The sequence below is a fragment of the Amblyomma mixtum genome, chromosome 7 (assembly GCF_055824585.1).
Source record: "Amblyomma mixtum isolate Tamu chromosome 7, ASM5582458v1, whole genome shotgun sequence".
In the NCBI taxonomy this organism is placed as follows: Eukaryota; Metazoa; Arthropoda; class Arachnida; order Ixodida; family Ixodidae; genus Amblyomma; species Amblyomma mixtum.
The window spans coordinates 24,850,975-24,870,930 of NC_143018.1; the positions used below are offsets into that span (position 1 = coordinate 24,850,975).

Below are 19,956 nucleotides of genomic sequence, written 5' to 3' on the forward strand. Positions count from 1 at the left end.
ACAAATTTTACTGCACACAAAATGCTGAGCGTACTCAGCAGCGTCCTGCCCCACCGCGGTGGCTCAGTGGTTACGGCGCTCAGCTGCTGGCCCGAATGACGCGGGTTCGATCCCGGCCGCGGCGGCTGAATTTCGATGGAGGCGAAATTCTAGAGGCCTGTGTGCTGTGCGATGTCAGTGCACGCTAAAGAACCCCAGGTGGTCGCAATTTCCGGAGCCCTTCACTACGGCATCCCCCATAGCCTGAGTCGCTTTGGGACGTTGAACCCCATAAAACCAAATCATAAACCAATCAGCAGCGTCCTGCTCCGTTGATGTGATCACGTTATCTAACTATTTCCGTGATAGCAGGACTGCGACGCTTTTAAGTCCTCAAATAGGTAAAAAATATTCTCCTTAATAATACTTAACTGGGAACGCGGGCAGAAAATTTTTTACTGGGGAGGAGCGGAGAATTAATTTTTACGTAGGCATGGTGCCTGCGTGACTGTTTTTGCCGCTGCCCGTCGCGTACCCTTGGCGCCGTCACTGATTTTCAAGCTTGTTGAGCCTCGTTTTGAGCAAGCATCGCAGGAGTTAACTAACACGACTTCCCCTCAGCGCTTTGCCACCCTTCTTCCTGGAGCACAGCCAGTAATTTTTTCTAGGGCTATCTTTTTTTTCAATACATAATGACATGACCATCGACCCGCAAGCGCTAGATTGATTTGTGATTTTGTGACTTGTGATTTTTTTTTCCTTTCAAGAACGCTTGCAACATCGAATGGCGATTCATTCCCGCCACCTGCATAGAGGCGATTACAAACCCCGCCAGCCCAGGAGAAATAAGCCGGGTGCCGCTTCCAAACCTGTCTTCTAGCTTAAAATAAATAGAATTTGCACATGGCATGTTTACACGGAGAAAAATTTGGGATTTACCTTTCTCAGCTCGAGCAGAATACGCCAACGCTTTTTCGAGGTGGTGACCCTGCTAAAAACAATCGCCGCGAGAGGCGTCAATCGTCGAAAGCACGTTGTGGGCATTTAAAGCACTGCATCCAACGCAAAACTGTCGCAAAAGTAGGCCCTCACAGCATACATGTATATTTAGCCGGGGTATGTTGCGTATTTAGCGAATGGAACATATGTGATCGTGCACGGTGGCCAAAGAGTTGCGAAGTCATCTGACCAATGGTCGTCCTATTTAGTTTCATTAGCATGGTATGCAAACCATTTCCTATCAAGGAAGTAGGCTGCTAGCCAAGTGTGATGGACATTGAGAGGATTCCGAGACGTGTCCAATGATAAATCATCGGCCACTGCAGTGTCCCCTGCGGGAGAGGAATCAACGCTGGTTCACGGGGCTTTCGCTTGTACCCCACTAATGGATGAAATAGCATGCACTTCTTTCCATATATTCTTCCGAAGCGTACAACTAGTCGAATATTCTTGAGAAATTGGAAGGCCCAGCATCAGGTTTGAAGTGCTCTCGTTTCAATTATGTTTTCCGAGGGTCCTCAACAGTGTGAGACTTGTCCTGCAGCCGACGTTGACGAAATGGTCCGAGCAAAGAAAGTCGTTTTCGGAAAGTGTCTTATGTCGATCGAGATAGCTGTGCCGCACTGACCCATGCCCTCTAGAGATTGCTATCCTTTCGAAAGGGTATCACAGCTCGTCAGCGCCACACACGATGTGTTACACGGTGGAGGCACACTCTAACTTTTGCAACAATTTTTATCCGAGCAAATACCCCCTGCGTCCTGTTTCGCCGGTCACAAAACTACATATTGCAATGCAGCAGATTGAAGTGGCCAGCTACCTTATAGTACACCAGGTGACTGTGCTATCCGTGCTTCCGCTACTTGAAGGACGCATCGATGCAGCTGCAGCAGGGGCGCGCCGTAGGTGACACCGGACTAACCGCGTGCTGTGAAAAAGTGTGACGTCATGGCTGCCAAGAGGCTGCTGTGTCAAGCCCCCCTAATGAACTTGCGCAGGTCACGACTGTACGCAAAAGCGGCGTTGGATGACTGAAGGTGCTGGACGCGTTCTCTAAGTGCGGCTTCGGACGGCACAGAGCTCACCGTCGCCGAGGACAGGCACACGGTGAGCAGCTCACTCATTTCAGCCCGCGCGAGAATGCCGCACCCACAGCTATACGGTCTGTAGACGAAGCACGAGCACGTACAGTCGGACGAGTAAAAGCAGGACAGCGTAGAGTGAAATTTTAGTGCGAAACACCGACTAAAAAATTTGGCTGTGGCTTAGCTAAGGTTAAGCCTGGATATCTCAAAGCGAAAAGCTCTCGCTGCTTTTCAGCCAACTCCCAAGCTACCACTTCTGGATCGGTGTTGATGATGATGACGATGTCCTCAGGCTTAATGGCACATACCCATGGCGGGGGATTGGCCAGGATGTTTCTGCGCCGTCCGACTGTTGCTTTTTCTTCTCCTTCTATGGCGAGTGTCTGCGCCTGTTCTATGGGGAAGCGCGCCTTATGCACCCCTCCTTACAAATGCGCACTGCGCACGGATGTGGCGAAAGGTCAAACGCTTAACAGAGCGTATTTCTCTTTGACCAAAAATGCCCTACATGAGGCACACACCCTGCCCACGGTTTCACTCAACTTTGTACCAAAATCTATGTCCAACCATAATTGACCAAGCCAAACACGATGGCGACCTCCAAATTTGAATTGAGGCATTTCCAAAGTATGACCCGGGCCACACCCGAAATTTGACCTTAGCCTATTGGGACCAAAGAATACTTGGTATAGGAAAAAACTAGAGCTTTCGCACTAGTAGGTTGAACCAAGTTAAAACCCTGACATCTTTTCTTGGATGCGTTTAGCATGCGCTCCCCGTACTGTCACACTTGTGTTGTAACCATATGTTTATGAACTTTCACAAGGCAACCATTTTTGGTGTATTAATGATGGACCAATCAAGCTCTTCAGTGTGATCTTTGCAATGGAATGACTAATTTTCACAAAACTACCTGGGGCAGTGAGACGACGACAGAACGAGCGTTTTCTCTCAAGTGCTACTCATAGTATACAAGCCACGAAGCTATCCAAACTTGCATTACTGGAAAGACGCGCCGACGCAGCTGCAGTAGGGGCTCGCCGTTGCTCTCACCGCGCTAACCATGTGCTCTGGAAAAGTGTGACATCAGGGCTGCTGTTTGAAGCCCCCGTAACGAATTTGCGCAGGACACGACTGTTTACGAGCGCGGCGTTGGATAGGTGCTGGACGTGTTCTCCACGTAGCTCCAAGTGCAGCTTCGGATGGCAGAGCTCACCGAAGACAAGCACACGGTGAGCACATCATTCATTTCAGGCCGCGCAAGAATGCAGCACAGTTTACTGAATGGTCTGTAGACGAAGCACAAACTCTGACAGTGGGGCAAGTAGCAACAGGACTGCGGAAAGCGCAGTTTTTTTATATGTCTATAGTATGTGCTCCTCATGCATACAGCGACAGCGGTGTTGCAGCCGTGATATTTATGAAGTATCACAAGGAAACCTGTTTTTGGTATACTGAGAGAGCAATCATGCTTGTGTGTGATTCTTGAAGTGAAGCGATAACCTTGACAGGAAGGCCTGAAGCAGAGAGACGACAAACAGAACGAGCGATTACTTTCAACCGTTTTATTTTTTTTTTTTTGGCAGCCGCCGCGGTGGCTCAGCGGCTATGGTGCTCGGCTGCTGACCCAAAAGACGCGGGTTCGATCCCGGCCGCGGCGGCTAGAATTTCTTTGGAGGAGAAATTCTAGAGGCCCGTGTACTGTGCGATGTCAGTGCACGTTAAAGAACCCCAGGTGGTCGAAATTTCCGGAGCCCTTCACTACGGCGTCTCTCATAGCCTTAGCCGCTTTGGGACGTTAAACCCCATAAACCAAACCAAACCATAAACCAATTTTTTTGGCGGGAAAAGCTTTTCTAGGAATGGCGGAGGGTGGGCACACACAGTTATGCCTGTGCTGTCTTGGTGAGCTTGACGGATAGGCTGCTCACATAGTCATCCGTCAGTGCATGTCAGTAGGACACGCACGAAGGTATACGTCGTCCAGAAAGCGTAACCCCCCCCCCAAGAGGCCATTCACAACCAACAGGCTCATCTCCACCGTCACGTACACCATATACCACTCACCAAGGAGTCGAACAATACATTCAGACAGAAGAATTCCACACCAAACGCAGTTACGCAGGAACAAGCAACCTGTACATTAAAGGGGTCATTTATGATCTCCCAACAAATCGTGGCGTTCTAGCCACGACCGTTGTTATGCATACTTAAAAAAAGAAGCAGGGCTCTACGTGGACATTTTAGCTAAAAATTGCAATTTGAAGTTGACTCTAAGCCCCTCCCCCGACAGCGCCGCCGTCTGGTGGAAAACCGATCCAAAATCACCTTGACACATTACAGTTAAGCCGCCGAGATCGGCAGTAGACAGAAAAGGGAAGGACACGGACCTCTGTTGCCTTTGTCCCCCTGCCGTCACTCCCCCCCCCCCCCCCCCCCCCTTTACCCTCAGCACTCCTATCCCGAACAGCGAGCCACCCACTCCCCTACGCTCGTTACGAGGAGTGCGCAGTTCACTCGTTCAGTTGAGAGAAAGCACGTGTGCGTTGGTTCACGGCGTCATGAATCGCGAGCGCGTTAGTCTTACCTGACTACCACACGGTACAGCACAAGTTTTAAAAATTCAATTACAAATTACTCGTTGCACCAAATGACCTCATTCCCAGTTGTTCCGAGAGTCATAGCGAACAAAATGAGTCAGAAAAACGCAGTCATAACCCATTTAAATGTTATTCGGTGACAGCGCCCACACATCACACAGCCATCCTCACTCCTTAAACCTTACCAGTTATCAACAGTACACCGACACAAACCTAAACACACCCGCAAGAATCGGCACGTGTTACATGCGGGCCCTCGGTGACCTTGCTTACATATGCAAGCCCGCACGTCTTGGTTAAGCCACAGGGTGTCTTAGCAGATTATCTCGGCAGCAACCTCCCCATCTTTATCACTACCCATACATTCAAAACCAAAATATTTCTTCCTCACTCTTCTCTTCCGTGATATGTCAGTGCACATTAAAGAACCCCAGGTGGTCGAAATTTCCGGAGCCCTTCACTACGGCGTCCCTCATAGCCTGAGTCGCTTTGGCACGTTAAACTCCAATAACCCAAAGCACTCAACTCCTCTGAGAGCGAGACAAACTTGGCTCTCATCTTGCGCCAGAACCAGCTCCCTGGGCGAGTAGGATTGAGCAAGCTTTACACACCCCCAGCAAACGAGTCAAGAAGATTATTCAATTTGATCTACAAAAGACACAAAGTGAACAAGGAAGGGGAAGGGGGCTTCTGTTCACCTGGGCCATACGAAGTCTTCTTGCCGAAACGCTGGCAAGCACCCTGAGGCTTTCCTCTTCCTTGTTCTCTTTGTGATTGCGAGAACCGTCTCGCTACCTTGATCTACAAAAAGGGCACTGACATCAACCGAACTCTACAAGACATATGCACTGCGAAAACAATTCTATCGATTGGGACGGAATCACTTACCATACGCCGCCCAACAGCCCCCGGACCAGACCACATGACACACAAGGTCCTCCGCAACCTTGACGACACCTCACTTTAGGAACTGATGGAGCGCTGCCCTCCACCTGGAAACATGCACACATCACTTTTATTCCCAAACCCAGCAAGGCAGTCATCCTCCGAAACCTTTGCCCTGTCTCCCTCATCAGTTGCGTGAAAAAACTGTTTGAACATGTTTTCCAGCCAGCACTATACCATCTGTCCCCATCCAGGTCAGGTATGTTGGTGAGTTGTTTAGCCAGGAACTGCACCTTGTGGAGTGTTCTGGATTGGGAGGGTTAATAAAGGTGACACTCCACAAGGTGCAGTTCTCTGCTCCCTCCTACTGAAAATAGCGTTAGCCCACTATCATACCTGACCTCCGCGCGGCACTATACACCTACGACACCACTTCATGGACGACAAAAGGCTCCATAGGAGAGCAATAAAATACTTTACAATATACAATTGATATTATCACTTCGAAACTGACCTTTATGGGCCTTAAGTGTTTTCCATTCAAATGATCACTCTACGTGATCAGACAACTTCCTCGGGTTCTACGCATACACTGCGACACACCCCTGGCCAACAGACTCGGAATCCTTGGCCTCTATATATACAAGACACTTTGGGTGCCACCCTCATATAGAACTCCTAGACAAGGAAACCGAAATTAACGGCAGGCTTAATTCGCAGATTTGCTATATGCAATCACGGCCTGTCGAAGAGGGGAACCCTTAACATGACAGACGCCCGAATCACCAGCCGATTGAGTTATCACCTTTCCTACCACTTTCTCATCAAAACACAACAAGCTAAAGCTGATGTCCTTATCATAAATGCGATCGCCTGAGCACTCCGCCTGCAACTGTCAGTTTGGTACTTTCCTTATTAGATTATGGGTTCACTGTACGGTTGGGCAGGTCTGTCATGCCGTAAAAATTGGATCGAGTACAAAACTGAGGCCTAGCGCTCTCATGTGGCGCATACAGAACAACTCCCATAGTCAACCTCTGTGCAGAAATAAATGAAACCTCCCTTGAATACAGAAGAATCGCTACCAAAACATATATACTATCCAGTTGTGGCGAAATGTCGTTGTTGAATATTATTTACCCACAAACCGCAAGCTACCTGGCCACTGGTATTGCGATTCGAAGAGATATGCCAGAATCTCAATATACAGGACACATTACCTGACAAATAGATTCACAACAGCGCTACGGAACGAGGACAGAAGGAACACGAAAAACACAGGACGGGCGCTGTCCTGACATTTGTGCAGCTGCAGGAAAAATAGTAAACGAGAATCTCACGAACAGTATTATTTACACAGGCCCCCTAATGGTACTGACATCTCTTCACTCTAGAAGTGCAATCACTCCGTCACTGGGTGACACCATTCACAGCATAGCAAAATACAAAATTATGCTGGGTCCCCAGTCATGTCAGAATGAAAGGCAACGACAGAGCAGATTTGTGCGCTGCTGAAGCTTGTGGGTAGACAAAATAAACAATGTATACCATTTAAGGATTGCACGAATTTAGTACAACGTAAATTTAAAAAAAAAAGGGCAATAGCCTTGGAAAAACGAAGTAAATAGCAAACTGCGCTTGGTAAAGATAGCTTTAGGGTGAATGGAAGTCATGTGTGCAGCAGGAACGTTTCAAGAAAGTGGTTCTCTGTCATCTCCGAATAGGCCACACACACCTTACGGACCAATTCCTGCTAACAAAACAAGACAACAAGGATAGCTGCTGAGGTGTCCAACCCCCTTTAAAGGTTTTAATATTAGCCATTTCTAGAAATTCTTTCCTATGTGATCACTAGGTCGCACTAACGTTTTAGGCCCCCTACACCACCGATGATTCTTCACTTTTCTATAAAATTCAGCGGAAAAATTTTCGTAACACCGTATGCTTGGCGCATGATGGCCTTAGTTGCCTGTGCGCCATAAAACACTACACACACACCAACCGCCCGATGCATCCCGAGGTCTGATGGCAACATCAGACAAACCGTTGCATCTCCCCCTCCGTCCCAAAGCAGAAGAAGCCCCAGCTTGTTCATCCTCAACACGTACAGCGCGCCAAAAAGCAGCGGAACCCCCCCCTCCCCCTTCGCCCCCTCCGCTTGCGGTTATTACAAAAGTGCTAAACAACCGCGCGAAGAACCCGAGGAGATTTTTAACGCAAGAAACGTAAGCTGGGGTTACAAGCAAAAGTGCAGAAAAGAATCGCAACACTGGACATTAATGCAAAATGAGGCCTTAACCCGTTAACGATACACAACAGCGCGCAGCTAAACACCAACCCAATCCCACGATCACCAAAAACATCGCACAGTGTTTGTGAACCAACACGCAGACCTCCCTAGGCAGCGACGACTACAACATTCAAACAACTTCCGCACTGAAGTCAATCTCTCCCTCTGTAAAAAGGACACTAAAAATCAGAGACTGGGATAAAATCAGGAATCTCCGGAAGAAATCCACTACTGAGATAGAGAACCTTGCAAACTGGGTGAATGCACTCACATAGGACGTCGGAAGTGCCACATCCCGAGCAATCGGGAAACGAAAATCGTGGACAGCAGACTTGTCCACATGTGGGAAACACACTCCAGTATGCAAAAAAGATGGCTGAAAAACAAACACGGCCTCTTAAACTAAGGATAGCAGCCTTAGGAAAAAGATTGAAGCACACGCAGTACACCTAACCCGTCAACAGTGGGACCAGATTTGCAACTGCATGGAAGCAAATCTGGATTTGCTTCCATGCGGTTGCAAATCTGGGACTGAAAAACACGTGGAAGCTTCTACGTTGCCTCTTAGAAGCATAAAACACTAAAGACTCCCAACAACGTAACGTAAATCGCTGCGCCAAGAAATTAAATGTGGAAAACAGCGCTTTGATCCAAAACTTAAAAGACGGGTATCTCACAACCACAGCTAGAAGCCTACCCCTCAAATACTCAAGCCCTCTGAACCCCGTGTTTGACGAAGACATATCGACAAGGGAAGTGAGAGTAGGTATGCACAAGCTGCGCACCATGTCGGCGCCGGGCGCGGATAAAATCACCAACAAAACATTACTGAACCTGGACGAAAATTTGGTTCAAGCCGTAACCAAGCTTTTCGATGAACACTGGAGAGGGGCACCCCCTCCCGGAATGGACCTACGCTAAGGTCACCTTTATTCTAAAACCAGGTAAACCAGTTCAATTGGCAAGCCTCCGTTCCATGTCGGTCACCTCGTGCCTAGGAAAACTGTACGAACACGCTATCCTCGGCCGTTTCCAAACCCCCATGCAAAAGCACGGCCTCTTCCCCCATGCGAGGCTGGGATTTAGAAGCAAACTGTAAACGACGCAGGACGTGATGCTTCAAATCTCAGAAGTAGGGGTGTGCGAATATCAAATTTTTCGAATACGAATAATCAAGGACAGACATATTTAACCACTACAAAACATTTATTTGAGCACCCAAGAACATCACAGTTCAACTATCAGTGATGAATTGAGCACGAAAGGTGCGTGTGGCTGCACAAAAAGTATCAGTCTCGAGCACTGTTCTAGAAGAGTGAAAATATCAGAGAAGGTGGCTAGGACACAGCATTGATCAAGGCTAGCTTGCCATAAGCACAAAAACGCGTTGCTGGGATGAACATAAAAGGTTGTCGGCTGCTCTACTTGGTCAGGCAGAAGTAGTTCCCTTCTAGCTGAAACAACTTCTCCAGCTACAGAAAATGCCCTCTCAATTGGCACTGAACTGGCTCGTATTGCGAGGTATTTCGTGCACTGCTCTGACTGTACCAGCTTCGCAGGTATAGCCACAAAAAAGTTCACCAATGCAGTCAGCTACTGCATGGCCCAACTGTAGTGCCTAGAACCCAACGTTACGCATTGCTCGGGGCGCCGCCATGTTGTTATGTCTCTGTCGATAGTACTTGCGGACCGAAATGAACGCCGGTGCTCGCAGTAGAATATTCGGCTAGATACGAATATTCGCGTCGTGTCGAATAATCGAAACAACACGAATATGTGGATTTCGAATCGAACACGATTAATAAAAAAATAATATTTGAATTATATTCGAAAATTTCGAATATTCGCACACCCCTACTCAGAAGAAATTCTACACCTGAGACACGGCAGACGCACGAAACCAAACTAAACGCACTATCTTACTGAGGTGTAGGGGCTAGAACACACGCGTATTTAACCGCCTTTATGAGTAACAGGACGGCGGAGATATGGTTTGGGTCCACACAATCCCCCTCGTTAGCTCTAGAAAGCAGGGGCACATCTCAAGGCTGAGTTTTATCTCCACTACTCTTCGACACCACTTCCATACCCATGGGCCGAAAATTAGTCATGACACATCAAAGCATCAGGCTAATCAAAAAAATACCAAACAAGCATTCGTGATTAGCAGAATGGTATACTCACTGCCCTATATTCCACCTCACAAAGATAGAAGAGGAAAGAGTTGTGGGTTTCTAAGTGGACACAGGCCACCACCCACCGCGGGTTCGAGCTTCGCGCGAGCCAAGGGCCCCGATCAGCCGTCACCACACACACACTGGGACACCGATGCGGCGCACTCAACCTCCGCTGGGAGGAGAGCGATTCGCCGCAAAGAAATAGGCCTCCAAGTTCACAAAGGAGACGTTTATTCACGTCGTCCTTCAGCAGGTACACAAACACTCAATAGTCACCCCGTCCCGGGGGCGCGCGAGGAGCAAGGCTCCGCGGCGCGCACGAAGCGACTCGAGTAATGCGCGCCGCTAGCACGCCGCTGCAGGAGAATGTCCCCGCGGCAGTGCTGTGATCTCCCTCTCGTGTCGACCGTTGGGCCGGTTGCGAGAGAGAGTGGGCAATAAACGCAAGGTACGCCTGTCTGAGGTCGCTGGACCCCGCTGGACAGGCTCGAGCCGCTGCAGGTCAGAGGACACGTGCGGGCAGCTCGAGTAAGCACTGGTCCGAGCGGCAAAGGCCGGCAGGGACAAACAGTAACGTACGCACCTTTCGCTGTCTCGGAGGGATCTCTCTCTCGGCCCCGCTCGGACGGTCGCGCGGCGCGCGGCCGCCCAAAGCGGTTCCCGAATTCCCGCCAAAAGGCGCCAATGGCAAAGGCCCTTGGCGAGCCGGGGCGGAGCTGTGGCTAAATGACAGTGATTAGTCACCCAGCCGCCTCTCCACCGCCTGAGGCGGGAGCAAGGGAAAGAGGAGAAACAACGCGGGAGGCCGGCACAGCCGCGCAAAGGCGAAGGCAGAAAGCCAGGATTCCCACATCGTAAACGTGCTAATAAGACAGGGAGAGACGATCTCGCCTATGCTATTAGCCGCATGTTTACAGGAGGTATTCCGGGGCCCGGAATGTGAACAGATGGGGATAAGATTTAGCGGAGAATACCTTAGTAATCTGCGATTCGCTGATGATATTGCCTTGCTAAGTCGATCAGGGTATGAACTGCAAAGTATGATCAATGAGTTATACTCAACCATCTAGGAAGAAAATATGGCTGTTTAGGACAGGTAGTGACAGCTGATCATGATCATGAGAGGGAACTAACTAGAAGAATAAGAATGAGGTGAAGCGCATATGGCAGTTTACCAATACCCCTCAAGAGAGAAGTCTACAACCAATGTATCTTACCGGTACTCACCTATGGGGCAGAAGCGTGGAGGGTAACAAAGAGGGTTCAGCATAAAGACAACGCAGCGAGCTATGCAAAGAAAAATAATAGGCGTGACGTTAACAAATCGGAGCGGGCGAGGGAACAAACGCGGGTTAATGACATTCTAGTCGAAATCAAGAGGAAGAAGTGGGCATGTAATGCGAAGGCAAGATAACCGCTGGCCCTGATGGGTAACGGAGTGGATTCTAAGAGAAGGCAAGCTCAGCAGGGGGTTGCAGAAAGTTAAGTGGGAGGATGAGATCAAGAAATGTGTAGTAATACGGTGGCCGCAGCTGGGAAAGGACAGGGTAAATTGGAGAGACATGGGAGCGGCCTTTGTCCTGCAGTGGGCGTAGTCAGGCTGATGCTGATGACAAATCGGGCCTAAATCCGCCTCAAGGGACTTCAACCAACAGGCTCCTCCGCATGTGTGTCCGTAACACTCTACAAGAACTGTCTGAAGCCCGTTGTACTGCTGGCTATCCTCCACAAACACAGGCAGATACATCCCAAGCCCCCCCCCCCTCTAGACAACACCCTCAGCAAATCACGGAAAACCTAATCGTCCACCCAACCAACAACCGGGAAAGAGCTGATTTCACTTCATTTTTCGCTTGAAAGTAAAGTTGTTACTAACACCATGCTACAAATGCTTTTCCCGCCTGAAGAATAAGTAATGGAAACCGAGTGCTCGTTCTGTCAAAGGTAACGTTTACATTTCGAAAATGCTATAGCAACTGGCCCGAATAATCGGGTAAGTGTAAGTGTCAGCTCCGAACTGAATTCTCGAAAACTGCACAAGTGTGCTTTCGGTGAAGAGTGAGTGTTATGAAAAGTACGAGAGACTGATGTTATATTCCGAGGGTTGCCTTGCGTGAGCAATTCGAAGTCGAAGGCAGGATGAACGTTATAATTGTCATAAAAAAAGAAAAAGAAATGAGCACAGTTTTTGCATTGACTGCTGCGCAGACATACAGGCCGGAATGTATTGCGAAACCTCCCTCGGTCTGGTTCCGGTCCTAGGCCCGAGCTAAATGATGCAAGTGCTCTCAGCAGGTGTGTGGACGACCGTACGCAGAAAATGTTTCAGAAGGCTAGGCCATTAGGGTGTGTCCCCGAAGACAGTACAGGATTTCTTAAAAATAAAAGTAATGAGTTAGAACACTTTTTTTCGGCTTAGAATTGTCAGCTGAGTATTACATCAGAATACATCTAACACATTCTAAATAGCAGGCTGATTAGCAAATACTCATTAGCTGTCTTTTTAACTATTACTAGTAGGCTGCTTAGTTATTGAGACCCCTGTAGCCTATCGTAATTTCTACATCAGTTTTTATAATTTCGAAAATACGCTTACCCTCGACGGTGTGGGCCAACAAATCTTGGCTATTTCGACGAGTTACGTGGCTACATCGAGGCAAAATGCACGCTCTTTCAAGAAGCTTGGAGGCACAGCAAACTCCCTAGTGCATGTAAGACGTCGAAACAGGCAACGTTTGTTGTGCCACAGCGCTGAGGGTAGCCGTTATTATTGTAAAAACTTTGGATGCTACTGTGGGCTGCAGGCCTCTTAAAGGTGCAGTGAAGCGAAATCCGAACTCGTCTTTTTGCCGCGGAAACTCAATCTACACGTTTCTCGCATTCTTAGAAACTGCGATTGCCCTGAGTGGTCGATTTCCCTAATTAAATCAAATTAACGTCCGGCTCCCACCTTTTTTTTTTTTGTTTTCAATTCTCCCCGTACGGTAGGCGGAGTCAACCAACGCGCCACCCAGTGCCGTGGCGGCTTGCCGCTGTGCCATCGGCGGAGTAATACGTATGCTTCGTCTCACAAGATGTTTGCAGCACTACGGAAGGCAGAGGACTCTCGTCCAATCAGGGCTGCAGGAACACAAAAAATAGTCCCTCGAATATTTGAGCAGTGTAGGACTATTAATCAAACAATGAGCACAGCAATTGAAAGCATAATGTGGACTAAGCCGCCGCGGTGGCTCAGTGGCTATGGTGCTCGGCTGCTGGCCCGAAAGACGTGGGTTCGATCCCGGCCGCGGCGGCTGAATTTCTTTGGAGGAGAAATTCGAGGCCCGTGTACTGTGCTATGTCAGTGCACGTTAAAGAACCCCAGGTGGTCGAAATTTCCGGAGCCCTCCACTACGGAGTCTCTCACAGCCTTAGTCGCTTTGGGACGTTAAACCCCATAAACCAAACCAAACCATAATGTGGACTGGTAGATTTAGGTGGTGTAGAGTGCTTCAATCACTGGTGAAATTAACAAAGCCCGTACGAACACAGCTCTGCGGAGGCTTGCTGCGAGGTAGTGATGCATCGCCATTTTCCAACATGGCGCCGGACGAGTCAGTTGTGTCGTCAGTGTGCCCTACACCGACAGTGCGCTGTTTTTCTAAACAGACCATCGCAGTTGGCTTCTTGAAGTGCTTCGTGTCGAGAACGGGGGCAGTTCAAGTACGAATGCGCGCACCAAGAGGAGGGTAAAACGCACTCAGGTGAGCGAGCGAACGCTTTACCAGTGGACAACGCAGACGTTGAAGGCGGGCCGAATGTTGTCCCTGAAGAAGCCGGCTGCGGTACAGCGATGGACAACGCGCCATATCATTCTGTGAAGCAGGATAAAGTGCGGCGGATGAGTAGCCTCAAAAAAAGACATAGACCTGGAAAACGGGTCGCGTGGAGTAGCGACATGGTGAAGGCCGAGCTCATGAAGCTTGGCAACAACGTGAACACAGGTGGGGACCGATACCGTGTGGACTGCAGCGCCGAAGCTGCTGGCCGTCTCGATGTGCGCCTGCCACCCTACCACTGCCAATCGAACACGAAAGAGTTTGTTTGGAGCGATGTCAAGGGCTTCGTCGCCAGTCAAAACAAGACGCTTAAGCTCTAAGACGTGGAGCCTCTGGTTTGGCAAGGCATCATGCAAGTGACTACTGAGAAATGGAAGAATTACGTGCAGCATGCTATTAGTGAGGAAGATGGGATGAGGAAACTGGACCATGTCATTGACGATGCTGTTGACCAAGGACCATCTGTTGTTGTCAACCTGGACGACGACACAAACCAGCAGAGTTGAGTGGAGTTGTGATGAGCCCCATTAATGTGCTAACGTACGCGCGAAAGTCGGAGTACCCTCGCAGCGTCTCTCATGAGATATTGCAGACACCGTCGCAGACGGCTCCGGATTAATTTTGACCGCTTGTGCGTTGACTTTAACGCAGCGCATGGGGTTTTGCATTTCGCCAACATCGACATTCGGCTGCCCCGGCCTGCATTTGACCCTTGCATTTGCTTAATAGTGTAGTGGCCATGCTGGAATAAATAAATTCATTTAAACATAGCAGGAACATTGAAAATAACTGTGACGTGACAACAGAGGAAATGATACAAACAGGTGGCGACAGAAAAAAAATAAAAAGTGGGGCCAGTGCGTCTGGAACGGGCGTCTGCCTGTACAAAAATAAACAGACATCAAGCGTCCCCTGCTAGATGTAGAAAGAAGCTAATTAGCAGTACGCCTTATTTTATATGGAACGAGCCACCTGATGTCCAGTCAGGTGGATCGAGCAACAGGCGCGTAGGAACACACTAATGTAGTGCGCGCCATCCTGATTGGACGAGAGAGCTCTACCTTTCGTAGTGCTGCAAACATGTAGTGAGACGGAGTATAGTAGCAAATAGTCCGCGCGTATTTTGCGACTATATTATCTGCGAATGAAACTATTTATTCGCGGAAACCAAAGCTTCCACGGGACTGGCTGAAGGCACTCCACGCATTGGTCGACTACGCCCACCGTACGGGGGAGAAGTCAAAAAATAATGGCGGGAGCCGGACGTTAATTCGATTGAATTAGAGAAATCGGCCACACAAGGCAATAAGTCGCAGCTTCTAACAATGCTCGGAACGTGTTCAGATTTTTCTTCACTGCACCTTTAATAATCAAGGTTCGTAACAGTAACAGCTTAGAAGATAGCTATTGAATATTGGTTTATCGTCTTGCTAGATAGCACGTAGTAGCTGCATTCTGATGTACTACACCGCCGACAGTGCGAAAAAAGTGCTTTTTGAACACAGAAAGCCTATTTTAGAAGAAAAAAAGATGTGTACAGTCTGAAGTTGAACACTCACTATATACATCCTTCGCGGTCGCGTTTTGCTAGTTTCCCGGCAGCTGCGCACCACTGCCTGCAGGCTTCTCTAGAGCGAAGGAGTTGCTATGAAGGTTAAAACATGCAGAAAGTGCAAAATCGAAGCGGCGGAATGTCGGCGCGAGAAAAACGGGTTTCCACGGGCCAAACCAAAGATACGGTGTACGCGAGACGACTGCGCTGCATGAGTAAATTCAGCGGGGAACCACTGATTGGCACGGTGCTGGAGGTGCCGTGGAGGACAGCTGCGAGCGTACATCGACCGGACATCCGGAAACGCGACGTACGCGTCTGGTTTTTTGTTCCTGGATAATTGTTTTAGCATCCTCTCATATCCTGATGTCCCGTAAAAAAAAAAAAAAAAGGTCTGCCTAGTGTCTTTCTGATGTGTGCTCGCTGCGGTCTATTATGGTATTTGCAGCGGCATGCCTATTAGTATAACGATATAAAATGATCATCATAAAAGGAAATTGTTTACAGTGGCTGCGGTCCTCATCGACTCTCTCTGCACTTTCCCCATGTTTGTGACATGAAATATTGCTGTAGCACCGCGTGAACTGCACAATGTAGAACTACGTAGCGCATTCAAGACGGAGGCCAGTAATTAGAGAAGACTCACTAAGTGTTAACGGTTCCACTGACCGGATTCTCGCAGACTTTTGTGGCAAGTGGCCATCAATTCGGCAGTTGCAACGGACTGTGATAATTGGAAATGGTGAGCCATTCGCACAAAGAGAGTAAATTTCAATGATTGTCTGCAGCCTGCACCTTACGTTGCTCAGTTGTAGCAAGGCGATATGGACCAGCTGGCAAAGCAATAACTAGAGCTAGTGAATTTTACGTTGTGCAGTGCGCGCGCTAATACAGCAACAATACAAGACACGAAGATGTTGACAGTGCAGAGAGAGACAATGAGGAGTGCAGCCGCTGTATTGTGCGTACTTTCATGAATGTGCTAGATATTATGATACGAAAGGGCACGCTGCTGCAGGTGCCTGAAAGACCGCAGCAAGCACACACTGGGCAGAAATACGAACCACACTGCGTACGCCCTTTTTCTCTTTTTTTTTTATGGAACATCAGGATATGAGTGCATTAAAAAAACCGTACGTAGCGTTTTCGGATGCATTTCAGTATCAACATGCTGCTGCAGGTACCGTAGAAGTCCGCAATAGCAACCAAACACCGGCCAGACATCCGAAAGGCATCACGTACCCTTCTTTTTTTGTTTGCTGGACGTTTTGTTTTTCATGAACGTTCATGGAACAAAACGTCCAGTAAAAAAAAAAGAGCGTGTGTACGTGGTGTCTCTCGGACGTCTCGTCAGTGTGTGGTTGCTGCGGACTTCTGCGGTGCCTGCAGCAGCGTGCGCACTCCTCCCTCGAATTCGGAACGATGGGAAAGAAAAAAAGAAACATCCTACCCCGGGGAAACCTCCGCAGGAGCAACGGGCATCCGCCCTCTGGATACCCGGGGGACAGCGAGAAGAAGAGCTGTGCGAAAAAGCACAGATCCTCCCCTTGTCCTCCACACACGGCGGCCGAGCTGTGACGCTGGTGGGACCACCAGCCGCAGTTTTTTCGACAGCGATCCGCTGTGCCTGCGCTGGGAATCGAACCAAGGTCGGTGGGGATATTCGCCCAAGCATTGCCAACTGGCGCGCTAACCACTCGGCTACCGTGCGGCTCTGGTTCTTGTCGGCGTCCGCGAGTGCTGATAGAAGGGAAGCGAGCATGCGGTTATCTCGCCATCGGGCGTGGAGCGGCCGCACTAGGGCGGAAGTGCGATAGCGCGTGGGGCACCATCCCCGTCATGGTGGTTCGTCCGTGCAGATAAAAGAAAGGTCGGAATGCCAAAGCCGCAACTTGAAACACGATCGGTGCGATTGTTCGGCGGTGAAAAAGGTAGCCGCGCGGCGAGGCAAGATGGCCGGGAACCTTTTGAACGGGCATGGCTTTGTTGCAGGTGTAGAAGCGCAAGCCAAAAACTTGTGGGATGCTTTAGCGTACGTATACAGTAGCACGCAAAAGCGTTGGAGGGTTGTTACATTTGGGATTCCTGGTGCCCCGTATCGGTGAGATTGACAGGTCGGGAAGGGACCTGTCGGTAATGGCGCGCGCAAAGGAGCGTTGTTTCTGTGAGCGAAACGTATGCAACCTCCTGGTAATTAATGATTCGTGAATGGCACACATTTTCTGGCATGTGCGTGGCCTACCGCACAGAGATGCTGCCGTACTAATAATGGCAGTGTCACGTGCATTGAATGAGGAATGCGTCATCGGAGTTGTAACGACCATATGTAATCTCCACCCTCGCAGGCAGTGGCACGGATGGGAGGAGCGGAGATTTCAGTCCCAGGCCGAGGACAAGGAGGTGCGTGGACATTGGTCGTGGTGGGGCCACTACCCAGCGTGGAGTGCTCTTTCACACCTGCACGAAGGGACAGCAGGATATAAGTTACTGCAAGAAATACAAGGTTGCAACGGCAGTGCCATCGCGAGAGACCACTTCAAATTCGCAGGAGTTCGTAGGATTTCAGGTGCTAGACAGAGTGTGATGCGTTTCATTTATTCATTATACACTGTTCACTTTCCATTTGAGACACTAGACTGTGTAACTGGTCTCTTTCGTTCAGTATACACTGTTCACTTTCCATTTGAGACACTAGACTGTGTAACTGGTCTCTCTCGTTCAGTATACACTGTTCATTTTCCATTTCAGGTACTAGACAGTGTGACGGGTTTCATGTATTCCGTATTCACTGTTCATTTTCCATTTCAGGTACTAGACAGTGTGACGGGTTTCATGTATTCCGTATTCACTGTTCATTTTCCATTTCAGGTACTAGACAGTGTGACGGGTTTCATGTATTCCGTATTCACTGTTCATTTTCCATTTCAGGTACTAGACAGTGTGACGGGTTTCATGTATTCCGTATTCACTGTTCATTTTCCATTTCAGGTACTAGACAGTGTGACGGGTTTCATGTATTCCGTATTCACTGTTCATTTTCCATTTCAGGTACTAGACAGTGTGACGGGTTTCATGTATTCCGTATTCACTGTTCATTTTCCATTTCAGGTACTAGACAGTGTGACGGGTTTCATGTATTCCGTATTCACTGTTCATTTTCCATTTCAGGTACTAGACAGTGTGACGGGTTTCATGTATTCCGTATTCACTGTTCATTTTCCATTTCAGGTACTAGACTGTGTGACGGGTTTCATGTATTCCGTATTCACTGTTCATTTTCCATTTCAGGTACTAGACTGTGTGACGGGTTTCATGTATTCCGTATTCACTGTTCATTTTCCATTTCAGACACTAGACTGTGTGACTGGTCTCTTTCGTTCAGTATTCACTGTTCATTTTCCATTTCAGACACTAGACTGTGTGACTGGTCTCTTTCGTTCAGTATTCACTGTTCATTTTCCATTTCAGACACTAGACTGTGTGACTGGTCTCTTTCGTTCAGTATTCACTGTTCATTTTCCATTTCAGACACTAGACTGTGTGACTGGTCTCTTTCGTTCAGTATTCACTGTTCATTTTCCATTTCAGACACTAGACTGTGTGACTGGTCTCTTTCGTTCAGTATTCACTGTTCATTTTCCATTTCAGACACTAGACTGTGTGACTGGTCTCTTTCGTTCAGTATTCACTGTTCATTTTCCATTTCAGACACTAGACTGTGTGACTGGTCTCTTTCGTTCAGTATTCACTGTTCATTTTCCATTTCAGACACTAGACTGTGTGACTGGTCTCTTTCGTTCAGTATTCACTGTTCATTTTCCATTTCAGACACTAGACTGTGTGACTGGTCTCTTTCGTTCAGTATTCACTGTTCATTTTCCATTTCAGACACTAGACTGTGTGACTGGTCTCTTTCGTTCAGTATTCACTGTTCATTTTCCATTTCAGACACTAGACTGTGTGACTGGTCTCTTTCGTTCAGTATTCACTGTTCATTTTCCATTTCAGACACTAGACTGTGTGACTGGTCTCTTTCGTTCAGTATTCACTGTTCATTTTCCATTTCAGACACCAGACTGTGTGACTGGTCTCTTTCGTTCAGTATACACTGTTCATTTTCCATTTCAGACACCAGACTGTGTGACTGGTCTCTTTCGTTCAGTATACACTGTTCATTTTCCATTTCAGACACCAGACTGTGTGACTGGTCTCTTTCGTTCAGTATACACTGTTCATTTTCCATTTCAGACACCAGACTGTGTGACTGGTCTCTTTCGTTCAGTATACACTGTTCATTTTCCATTTCAGACACCAGACTGTGTGACTGGTCTCTTTCGTTCAGTATACACTGTTCATTTTCCATTTCAGACACCAGACTGTGTGACTGGTCTCTTTCGTTCAGTATACACTGTTCATTTTCCATTTCAGACACCAGACTGTGTGACTGGTCTCTTTCGTTCAGTATACACTGTTCATTTTCCATTTCAGACACCAGACTGTGTGACTGGTCTCTTTCGTTCAGTATACACTGTTCATTTTCCATTTCAGACACCAGACTGTGTGACTGGTCT

General features: G+C 48.3%; 1 protein-coding gene across 3 annotated transcripts in view; it reads right to left on the reverse strand.

Moving 5' to 3' along the window:
* Positions 1 to 19,956, reverse strand: part of LOC149335348 (uncharacterized) — a 93,037-nt gene that overhangs the window by 378 nt on the left and 72,703 nt on the right. Inside the window, exon 4 of one of the 3 annotated variants that reach the window (XM_089552028.1) lies at positions 17,666 to 17,842. The exons of the other annotated variants lie outside the window; for them this stretch is intronic. Within the exon in view, the coding sequence (XP_089408154.1) occupies positions 17,837 to 17,842 (6 nt within the window). The 3' untranslated portion in view covers positions 17,666 to 17,836. Of the gene's footprint in view, positions 1 to 17,665; positions 17,843 to 19,956 lie in introns of those variants that run through there. 3 annotated transcript variants of the gene reach the window in all.